The sequence below is a fragment of the Echinops telfairi genome, unplaced genomic scaffold (assembly GCF_000313985.2).
Source record: "Echinops telfairi isolate 266 unplaced genomic scaffold, ASM31398v2 ScPeMD7_5868;HRSCAF=6743_0, whole genome shotgun sequence".
NCBI lineage: Eukaryota > Metazoa > Chordata > Mammalia > Afrosoricida > Tenrecidae > Echinops > Echinops telfairi.
In genome coordinates, this window is record NW_022109767.1 from 10,497,591 (window position 1) to 10,509,252 (window position 11,662).

Here is an 11,662-nt window from a genome sequence, read left to right on the forward strand (position 1 = left end):
GCGGGGGAGTACCGGAGTCTCTGGCTTGAGTCTTTTCCATCTCCATCATTTATATCCATCAGAAATGTATTCATCCATTTACCGTCAAGACATCCCTGAGTAGTTACCGCTCAACTACCAACCCTAAGGCTGGTGCCTCAGAAGAAAGGCCTGGGACGCCCCATGAAACCCAGTCCAACGCTGGAGGCAGGAAGGGCTCAACAGCAATTAGGATTTAACTTTAAAGTTGGATTGGTTTTTCCCTACTTTTCTAAATCTTCAGCTGAAGCATCCAACTGTACTGCCTGCTGGGCAAACCCACCAGAGAAATGGCTCCCCTTCCCTGAGGATTAGCTTGTGAAGTCCCAGAGAGCGAGTGAGGAAACATTCACCTGTATAACTATTCTTTTGCGAAAGGCAAGTGGGAAGAGCACCCAAATCTTCACCGAATTTCCTTTCTCTAAAGTATTTTCAGCTCAATAGACGCCACGGAACGTAAGGATGGCAAGCATGATCATGACGCTAACTTACCAGGGGCTTGGCACAATGCTAAAGGCTTTACTAGGATTTTCATTGGCCGTCCTCCAGGAGGAGTCTGGGTAAGGCAAATGGTTTTCAATCAATTACTGAGAAGTTGGTGCAAATTCACCCAGAAACTGCGCCAAAGATCAAAGCCTGGCGGTCTGCTTCCACAAGCGCTTCCTTCGAGAAAATCCTAGCAAACAGTTCTCTTCTGGAACATCTGGGGCCCTGAGACAGGGCCAGCTCGACAGCAGCTAGCAGCATCAGAACAGCAGGGATGGTGCCGTGGTTGACTCCTCGCTTTCCAGCTAGAAAACCGGGGTTCACTTCTCAGCCAATGTGCACCATGGCCGGCCACCACCCATCTGGCAGTGGAGGACCGTGGGTCGCTGTGATGCCGCACCAATTCAAGTGGAGCCTCCAGACTAGGAAGGAAGCCTGGGCAACCTGTTTCCAAACCTCAACAAGTGAATCCTCCATGGAGCAACCAGTCCGGAAGATGACCCAGGGCTGGGCAGCATCCATGCTACTGTCATTACACTGCCATGAGCTGAGATGGTGGGTGACAACAGCACAGCCCTTAGATGGGTATTAGCCTCTTCCTTCTGCCATCTTCCAGCTAAGGAATCTAAGGCTAGGCAAAGCTAAGGAATTTGCCCAAAGTCATCCCCCATCAAATGGCCAAAGCCCGTCTCCTTATCTGTGTGAACTGCACTGCTGCACTTCGAGGGAGCACTGGAGGCAGGAGAAGGAAAATACAGGCCGCCCTGGTGGCACGGGGGTTAAAGTGCCAGCCACTCCATGGGAGAACAAGACGACGGGCTGCTCCCAGGAAGACGACTGCTTGGAAACCCTATGGGGCAATTCGACTCAGTCCTCCAGGGTGGTCCCGTGTTGGCATCCACTTGACAGCATGCATTCAGATTCATTTTGCCTCTCCGAAAGCAAGCCATCAGTCTGAATACAGGGGCGCCCCACAGGAGGTAATCTGCTTGGTGTAAAATTGACCAAACCGCTGTGCACATGCTTAGCTTATGCACACCCTCTGCAAATCTTACCAAACTGTCAGTGTCTCCCAGGCCTGATGTGGGCTTTTCTTAAAGGTCACCCAACAGGCCCTGAAGGGAAAAAAGGGCTTGGTCGAAAAGTTTTATATTTCCTCTCACTTTTAAAACATTGGAAAACCCGTTTGGCTCGGAGAAATGAATAGTAAAAGGAGTTCTAACTCCTGAGAGCCAACCAAACGTAATGGAAAAAGGCAAGAATCTGGTCAGACTTTGTTTTCTTTTTGCTCAGCACATCCTGCCTTTAATCTGAAAGGTAAATAGGCTGTGCCCAACAGACTGACTTTTCAGGTGAAAGTATCTAGGTTATAAAAACAAGCAACAGCTGCGTCTTCATGAGCCCTTCAGTCGCGGCTGGCAGAAATAGCTTCCAAAGTAAGTCAGAGAGGCAGATGCTGTGTGCCAGGGGCAAACCCACACAATGTCACTCTTCTGATACGGCCACTAATGTCTGCGACTCCCCCCGCCCCCGCAAATTAGTATTGTGTATTGTTATCCCAAAGGGTGTTTGTTGCAAAAAAAAAAAAAAAGAGGAAAGCTTGAGTTTTTGTATTTGGGTTAATTCAATCCACAAGAGAAAGAGAGAGAGAGACTTCTTGCTTTGCTGCCCTAGATAGTGGACCTATAGAGTAAAACAGACGCCAAAGTGCAGCTCTCAGGCCAGATGCAACTCTTTCAGTACACGTACACGGCTCTCTGAAGTACCATGGAAACAAGTGAAAGGCTGTTATTCGGATCAGGGTGATGTCATTTGTAAAAATACATTTATGGCTCTTGAACAATTTTCTCAATGGTTGTAAGGGATAGGATTGGCTCTTCCATCTCAAAAGTTTGCCAACCCCTGGGATAGAACACGGGATCCCCCAACTTGCTCTCTGTAACTCTACTATCAAGCCCGTTGGCTCCACAAGACGCTAAGTGAGCTCAGTCACGTGAGGGGAACCACTGAGTTGCTCGGTGGTACAAACAGCTAAACCCTTAACTGCTACGAACGGCAAGTCTGGCCCTTTGAAGCCGTCCAGAAACAGCTCGGAAGACTTTGCTATCTGCTTGACAACCCTGTGGCGCACAGTTGAACCCTGACGCAGCTGGGGCTGCCATGAATCGGAGTGGACTCGACAGGGGCTGGTTGGGTTTGGCGGCCGCCAGATGTAGTGTTGTCCTGCGGCTGAAACTTTGCTTGCATTACACCATGTTTCTTTCCGTAGATCAGAGATGAGCAAAACGTGTAGCGGCGACTATCCTCAAGCATCCTTTGACAAGAAACCCTAGGGATGGATGGGTTGAAGCAATTGCCCATCACATTCCTTTTCTCGGGATCACTTCAATCGAGCACTTGCCTGCATGAAATGGTTGAAATTGGCATTCTCCGGAGCCCCGAGGGTGAGGAAGTGAATACATATTCCAGGAGCAGAGGTGGCCCAGCCACATGGAAACGCTTCGTCAGGAAGCCTCCCTGCTCTCCTTGGAAGCACAGGATTCCGCAGAGCCTCGAACACATAAATGTGGATCCTTTTCTTCCAAGAGAGAACACAAAACCCCATGATTTCCAACAACTACAGAGCACTTGCCTCACGCAACACACTCACTGTGGGAAGAACTGAGTGTTTGTGGCTGTAAATCATCACAGAGACAGACTGCCAAGTCTTCTTTCTCTGCCAGAGTGGCTGGTAGGACTCGAATCGCCAGCCTTACAGTTAGTAGCTGTATGGCCCCCACTGTGCCACTAGGACTTCTTCACTGAAAGGCCAGGTCTCCCTAAAGATAGGGAACAAACGGACTAGCGCTCAATCGTAAGTCAGACATTCGCTGTTTAGCCATTGCTCACTCCCAGAAGGCACTGCACCAGCCTCTTGGAGCACTGTGGCAGGTCCAAACACCTACATTACACAAGTGAGGAATCAGAAGCTTCAAGTGATCAGATCATTCGGCAAGGACACAACTGAGCTGGGGTGAAGCTGGAATTTGACCATGGTGATGCTGAAAATAACGGTCAAACGGCCAGTGATACTTTTGAGAGAAGGAAGGAAGGAAGATTTCAAAAACAGAGCAGTAGAGCACCAGGTAAAGGGGTAGCTCCATTATCTGGACAGTTCTCTGGGGGAAAAACAAATCTTAGCAAAACAATTTTGCATATGGTACGGACAAAATGCCTTTCCTAAGCAAACATTGGGAGATATTATCTACTCACTACAATCTGGAACTCAGTAGTGGACAGCACAGCAGAGTGTATGGCAAATTTCTATTTAACCTTGAAAACCCAAAGTACATTTGATATTGTTAACGTGAATTAGAACTGAAGAGCTGGGGAGAAATTAGATCTCAAAAGGTTGTTTAAAAGAAAAGAACAAAAGACAAGCAATATCTCGGTGGCGTCGGGTTTCTATTGCAAATTTGCAGACCCTGTTGTAATGGCACACACATCTCAGCTTACAGAGAATCGGGAAAGGGCTAACAGGAAGCCAGAGAAGGTTAATGATTATAGATACAAAGACTTCTAAAATTGGAGAGATACCCAAAAAGTACCCAGTCATATAACTTTCTGCTTCTACACACTCCCTTACAATGAGGAAGTATATGCCCAAATGGCAGAATGGTCTCATTGTATTAACTCTTCCCCCTTATTGCTAAAGAATAAGTTCCTGCATGTTCCCTTTAGCGACACTGACTCCATTCTTTGAGTTGTGCAATCCTACTCGTACTCCTGTCCTAAATTATTCCTCCCCCATTAAGATAACATCTCAGTCCCCTCAGGTTCCTATCTAACCTTTGAATGTGTGTATGGGGGGGGGGGGGTAGGGTTGGGTGAGAGTTTACAGAGCAAATTCATTTTCCAGTCACCAATTTATACACATTGGAGTCATGACAACCCCCTCCATGGAGCAGTACTCCCTCCACCTTCGTCCTTGGCTCTCTGTTTCTAGCCACCCGCCTTCCTGTCCCCTTCTCCCCTCTGCACTTTGTAGTTCAGCAGACGCTCCCTTTGGGTCGCTCTGAAAAGCGTGGGGGTTACTGCTCAATGAGACGACCGTCAATGTTTTGGTGGAAGGCTGAGCTCCGGCCATTGGTTCCGTCCCAGGTTTGAAGGGTGTCTAAGGGCCATGGTCTCCTGAGTCCTGCCAGTCTCTAAGAGACCATTAAGTCTTACCATTTTCTGCAGCTGGATACCGTTTTGCCAGCACCGTTTGTTGGAGAGACTATCTCTCTCACGCCCCATGATTTGGCTGTTGGTCAGCTGTCCATACGTTTATGGGCATACTTCTGGGCTCTCGGTTCTGTTCCATTGGTCTAGGTATCCGTGGTTGTACCAGGACCAGGCTGCTTTGACTACCATGGCTGTATAGCAGCTTGTGCAGATGGAACGAGGAAGCCTCGTGCTTGGTTCGTCTTGAGTAGTGCCTTGCTTATGCAGAGACTCTTTCCTGTTAGTGATTCGTTTTCAATGGGTGATTCGTTTTTCTATCTCTTTAGAGAATGTTGATGGACTCTAGATTGGGGTGACATGACATCCAGATTGCTTTGGGTAGGTATTAAAATTTTCGCCATGCTGAATCTTTCCTGTTTATGACCGTGGCATGTTCTTCCCCATAGCTAGACCTCTTGGTTTCTTAGAGCAGTGTTTCTTAGTCTTGTATATATAGACAGACTTTTGTGTCTCTGGTTAGATTTAGTTTTAAATACTTCATCTTTTTCGGGGTGGCTATTATAAATGGGATTGTTTCCTGGCTTCCTTTTTAGCATTCTTTTGTTGAGTGTGAAGAAATCCAACTGATTTTGTGTGTGGATCTTGGACCTGCCATACTGCTTTCTTATAGAGTCTCTGGAATGTTCTATGTATAGAATCATATCATCTGCAAATAGGGATTCATTTTTTTTTACCAATATGGATGCCTTTTCTTTTTTTTCCCCCTTGTTGCTCTGGCTAGGGCTTCTCGTACAGTGCCAAATAAGAAAGGTAGTAAGCGGCATCCTTATCAAGAGGAATGCTCTCAGTGTCTCTGTGTTGGGAAGAAGGTTGGCTATTGGTTTTCTATCTATGCCCTAAATTTTGTTAAGGAATTTCTCCTCCCTTCCTGTTTTGCAGAATGTGTTTAATCAGATAGGGTGCTGGATTTTATCAAATTCCTCTTCTGCATCCATCGATCTGATCTTGTGGGTCTTTACCTTTGCTATGTTTATGTAGTAGATTAAGTTGATTGATTTTCTAATGTTGAACCATCTTTCCATACTTTGTATATGAATCCACTCAATCATGATGTATTTTTAATATATATTGTTATAATCTATTGGCTAGTAATTTGTTTAAAATCTTGCATCTATATCCATGAGGGATATTGATCTATACTTGTCTTCTTTTAGTGGTGCCTTAGCATCAGGATTAGGTTTGCTTCTCAGAATGAATTTGGGAGTATTCCATCATCTTCTATAGTATGCGGCAGTTTGAGTAGAATTTGGATCAGCTCTTCTCTGAATGTTTGGTAATATTCTCCAGTAGAGTTATATGAGCCAAGGCTCTTTTATTGAGAGGAGCTTTAAGGGTGGTTTGTTTTGTTTATAATGACCTCTTCAATCTCTTCTATTAAGGGTTTGTTCAAATGTTCTACTTACAATTGTGCTAGTTTAGGTTAATACTATGCTTCTAAACATGCATTTATTTTAGGTTTTCAAATCTATTATAGTCCCATCTAATCTTTTCCACCACTTGTCTGTCAGTTTGTCATACTGTGGTGGCTTGTGTGTTGCGATGACACTGGAATCTATGCCATTGGTATTTCAAATACCAGCAGGGTCGACCAAAGCGGACAGGTTTCAGCAGATCTTCCGGACTAAGAAGAGACAGGGAAGAAGGAAGATGTCGTCCACTTCAGAAAATTCAGCTGCTGAAAATCTTATGGTTATGAAGCAGGCGGCATTTCTTTCTGTTGTACACCGGGCCACTCACCATGACTCAGAACCTACTCAATAGCACCTAACACCCAATCTCTTGAGTGCCTAGAATCAGTGTGATTGCATACAGATAATTTATTTAATCATTTTATTAGGGGCTCATACAACTCTTATCACAATCAATACATCAATTGTGTCAGGCACATTTGTACATAATTCTTACAAGAACATAATGCCGCCCAAGGCAGACGTTTTCTGGTTAGTTAAGTAAAACGATCTTTTGGTGTTTAAAAGACTTCAGGGGAATTGGGGGCTTCAGTTTTAACGATTAGCGCCAGGTAATAATTTTAGGTGGTCCCTCCAAACTTGATGGAGACCATGAGAATGTGGAATTCGCTGCACTTTCCCTGTTTGATTCAGGATTCTTCTATGGAATCCTTGATCAAATATTCAATAATAGTAGCCAGGAACCATCCAGTTCTGCTCATGCCAAGGGAGGCAATAAGCATACATTCCATATCGTAATTCTATCACTGTCTCTCCTTCATCCTCTTGTTCGAGACCCAGAACAACTTAACATTTGGCAAGCAAACATCCAAGGCACAATTATTGGTCTCTATGGTGTCCCCAGGCACCACACATCAAACTAGGATGTAGAACAAAGCATCGAACATGTTATTAGCCCAACTCACTGGGATGTTACACAAAAACAAAACTAAACCTCCAAAGGAAGAAACGAAATCCCTTGAGGGTTTTAGTCATACGTAGGCAGCCTCATCAGCTATTCTTTTTGGGGGGTCGGGTGGGGTAAGGAAGAGTTTTCATTGTTATAAATGTACCTACCACAGTTAGTACTGTTCTTAAGCAGGAACAAAGAGCTACTGAAACAATAAGATGCCATTGTTAGCCCCTCAGGAAATAAAACCCAGTATGGGTTGTATGGTTTTTGGTTTTTTAAGTTTTGTAAAAATACATATAACATTCGCCAATTCAGCATTTATAAGGCATATAATTTGGTGATATCAGTTCCATTAGTCCCCTCCCAGCAAGTCAGTTCTGACCTTCAGTGACCCCACAGGACATGGTAGAACTGCCCCTGAGCGTTTCCAAGACAGGAACTCTTTATAGGCGTAGAAAGCCTTGTCTTTTCTCCCTTGGAGTGGCTAATGGTTTAGAACTGCTAACCTTGGGGTTAGCAGCCTAATGCATCAGCAGGAGAAAGATAAGAGTTTCTACTCCCACAAAGATTTCCAGTCCAGAAACCCAGTGGGGGCAGCTCTATTCTGTCCTGCAGGGTGGCCATGAGTCAGAATCAACTCTGAGATCACATTAATCACATCGGTGTAGTCAACCCTGGTGCATGAACTCGATACACTCTTGAATTCTGGGTGATTAAATCTCATAGCCAAAACATACTTCAAATTCTGATTTTAAACATCAGTAACCCTCGGTCCAAAATGCCCAACCTGGTTTGGGTCAAATGTTGCTTCTGACTCCTATGTGTCAAGGAATTGCAAGGGCAGGAGACAGGGTCCTAAACATGTGTGGAAGTCATCAGCATAATAGTGTTTCAAACACAACACTCAGAAACAAAGCGAGATAAAGGGAACTGTCGTGGCCCTGCGATAACCAGGCCATTTCCTCACTTCCTGCAGGGTAACACACACACACACACACACACACACACACACACGTTGAGGGAGGAAAGCACATCAGCACCCCAGTCAGTTCTTAGCGAGACCTAGTCCTGACCACCTGCTTCAAACTGCGCCAGCCCTTTAGGGCTGTCTGCGCGCCTAACCCCAAGAACTTGCTGTAATTTATTCTTACTGGTTGTTGGGTTAGGTGCCTGATGGTGCAACGGTTAGGCACGCGGACAGTAACCTAAAGACGCATGTCTGAACTCAAGAATACAGCCTTGGAAAGCTGTGGGGCAGTCCGAGGCTGTCCTGTCGGTGGCTCTGGGTCTGGGTTGTCCCGCTGGCTCTGGTGGCAGAATGAAAAGCGACAGGCTGCCAACCAAAGGGTGAGCCCTTAGGGTCCACCAGCCATAAAGCTGTGGCCGTCGGCTTCGGTAAAGATTAGTCTCGGAAACTTAATGGGGATGTTCTGCTCTGTCCGACAGGGTTGCTATGAGTTGGGATCAACTCAACTGCAGTGGGGTTGACCTGGGGTATTGGGTTCACATGCTCAGCTACCATATGACCGTCCAGAGGTTTGTTAGGAGTTCACGTTGGTCCCAGAAAAAAGGTGTGGCGGTCGACTGGCTGGCAATCCACTTCTGAACCCAGCTCCTGAAAACCCTGCAGAGCACAGATCTAATCTTAAGCCACATGCAGTGGTGACGCCACAGCAGCTGGTCGTGGTGGAACCAACCTTCAGGGAAACTGGGCAATAAAGGTCACGCATGCTGATCCCAGATGCCAGAACAAAGAGGCAAGCCACCCCTGGAGGCTCTCACATTGTCTCTATTATGTGGAATAAGAAGCACTCCGCATATTGTGAAAACAGAGTAAGAGAGATGATAGACTTCGTGCACCATGTCCTTCGTAAGAAAGGCACAAGTATAATGGAAAATTCAGTGCAGACAGTAAGCTGCTACCTGATGTCTCCATCATTTACAAATACCTGGCGAGCTTCTTATAGATGGTCATTACCTCAGGCATGTTAGACTTTATTTTGTTCATCAGCTAAAGTTAAACTCTTCAAAACAGAAAGACTCTGCTTATTCACCTCATAGTAAAGTCACACACACACACACACACACACACTGCACTTGGCCTAAACACCAGGAAACATCTGATTGACCATCCAAGTAACATTTGGAAATAGATCCCAAATGAGGATTGTGAGCAAAGCCTCAGAAGTGCAGCCTGCATGTGCATCACGTCTCTCGTTTGTATGTTCTCATAGGAGTGCATCAGGAGACACTTACAGCTGTGCAAAAGAGACACTGGCAGTCCTGAAGAGTGGTCATCTTGTCCAGAGGCTGCTCACACAGGCAGAGCTTGCAAGTGACCAGGGGGGCCAGAGCCAGGTCTCCGGGCGCTGGATTTTCAGCAGTCATGTTGAGGTAGTGGAGCTTACCGACTGAGCCCATCGGCCTACCCGGACACGTCTTCTGTCTTCTCAACCCCTAAAGGAAGTTACAAAGCAGAAACTATTAGATCCACTGATAAGCATGCTTAGGGTCTGGCATAGCAAGGCTGTTCCCTTACTGATCTCTAAGCACACAGTTAGTGCATTTCTGAGAACCTCAGGCTAGAGAGCTCGCTGCCTTAGCAAAGTGTTCCTGGAATCCTGAAATAAAAGCTGACCTCGCTGCCCTGATTCCTACCATGTGAGCTATGGGAATCAAAAGACCGGGATGCGCAAGCACTCCACTCCAGTTGCCTCTCCACAACCGACTCTACCTATTCCAAAGAATATGCTTAAGCAGTGGCTGTGAAGGTTGCATGTATTTTCCTTCCTGTAAGTTATTTCATCCTTTACAACTGTACGGCGATTTTCTTCACCTCATAGATGATGTTAGCACTCCGTCAGTGCTTCTGGGCTTGCCCATGGCTGAGCCAGTGCCCGATCCACTCTGCTGGAGCTGCCTCACGACTGGATTTGTGTCGAAGGTGGGGAGAGAGAAGGAAGGGGGAGAAAGAAATGGGAGAGGCAGAGGAAAGAAATGAGGAAAGAGACAGACATCTATGAAGTCCCTACAGGTCACTGACGCTGTCCAGGAATAAAATTGGTATCCACCTGCAGGCCCTTTTCATGCAGTTGAAAATCAGGAAAGATGAGCATCAGGGTTCTACCCTTTCACAGTAGTTATTCAGGATGTATGCTGGGCAAATTATACACGAAGCGGGATCGTTTCACCAAGCTCAGCATCAGGGCTGGAGGAAGGTTCCTTAACCGCCTGCAGTACGCCGATGACACAACCTGGCTGGCTGCGAGAGTGGAGGACTTGGCGCACTTGCTGGTGAAGGTGAAGGACTGCAGGCAGGCTTCAGTACAGGTTAGGGTTCAGGGCACACAAAGCCAGCATCCTCACAAGTGGACCAAGAGACAGCACCATGATAAACAGAGAAATGAGTGGAGTGGCCGAGGATGTCATTGGCTGGAGTCTACAGTCAGTGCTGACGGAAGCAGCAGTGAAGAAATCAGACACGGTATGGCCGTGAGACAATCTGTTCCGAAAGCCCTCCTGAGCGTGTGGAAGAGCAAGAATGTCCCTTTGAAGGCTAAGGGACACCTGACTCATGCCACGGCATTTTTGATGGCCCCATCCACATGAGAAAGTTAGACAGTAAGTAGGAAAAACCATTGGAGAGCTGATGCATTTCCATTATCTTGTTGGCAATGAAGACTGAAAGTACTGGGGTCTGCCAGAAGAACAGACAAGGCTGTTTGAAGCAGTACAGCCAGAATGGTCCTCGGACTCATGGGTGGGAAGACTCTGTCTCGTGGACGTTAGACACGGTATCAGGAGAAACCATACCCCGGGAAAAGACACCATGCTTGGTAATGCGGAGACTCGGCAAAAAATATAAAAGTACGGAAGCCCCTCTGTGAGATGCGTTAACACTGGGGCTGCAGCAATGGGCTCAAACATAACCATTGTGAGGCTGGCCCGGGGCTGGGCAGAGTTGGGTTCCGTTGTACACAGAGTCACCGTGAGTCAGAACTGACGCCACCCCGCTCAGCAGTAACAACAAGGAAAAGGAGCAGGTCCGAAAAATCTACAAACTACAGTACAGATGGCCGTCTGGAAAAGGTAAAACTACAGCAACCATGAGCTAAAAGATCGAGGCTTGCTCAAGGAGAGAGGAAGAGGTGGAGCTCAGGCTATTGAAAGGGCAATAAACCTGTTCTGTATAGCTCTGTCATGGTGGGCGGATTACTGATTTGCCGAAATGCATAGGACTGTGCAACACAGAACCCTAATGCAAACCAGACTTGGATTAATATTAATAAATCAGAGGGGTTTGTCAATGGTAACAAGTATTACAGGTTGATCAAGAGAGAGCGAGTACGCAGGCCTGAGGAGTACCAGGGAATTCTGCCTGCGTGCACTCCACTCTCTGCACTATTTTTCTGCACACCTAAAACTGCTCTCCAAAGAGGAAATTCCCCTAGCACGTGGCATATCCATATTGCATCAGGAGCGTTCTTGTTCTCATTAAACAAAAGTAAACTCCTAAAGTTCTTCCTGTTTT

The 11,662-nt window shown here is 46.4% G+C and overlaps 1 protein-coding gene across 2 annotated transcripts in view; it reads right to left on the reverse strand.

Moving 5' to 3' along the window:
- Positions 1 to 11,662, reverse strand: part of RNF144B (ring finger protein 144B) — a 209,360-nt gene that overhangs the window by 52,643 nt on the left and 145,055 nt on the right. For both annotated transcript variants that reach the window (XM_045295774.1, XM_004712469.2), the window contains exon 2: positions 9,388 to 9,588. In XM_045295774.1, coding sequence (XP_045151709.1) covers positions 9,388 to 9,552 — 165 coding nt within the window. In that variant the 5' untranslated portion in view covers positions 9,553 to 9,588. The remainder of the gene's footprint in view (positions 1 to 9,387; positions 9,589 to 11,662) is intronic.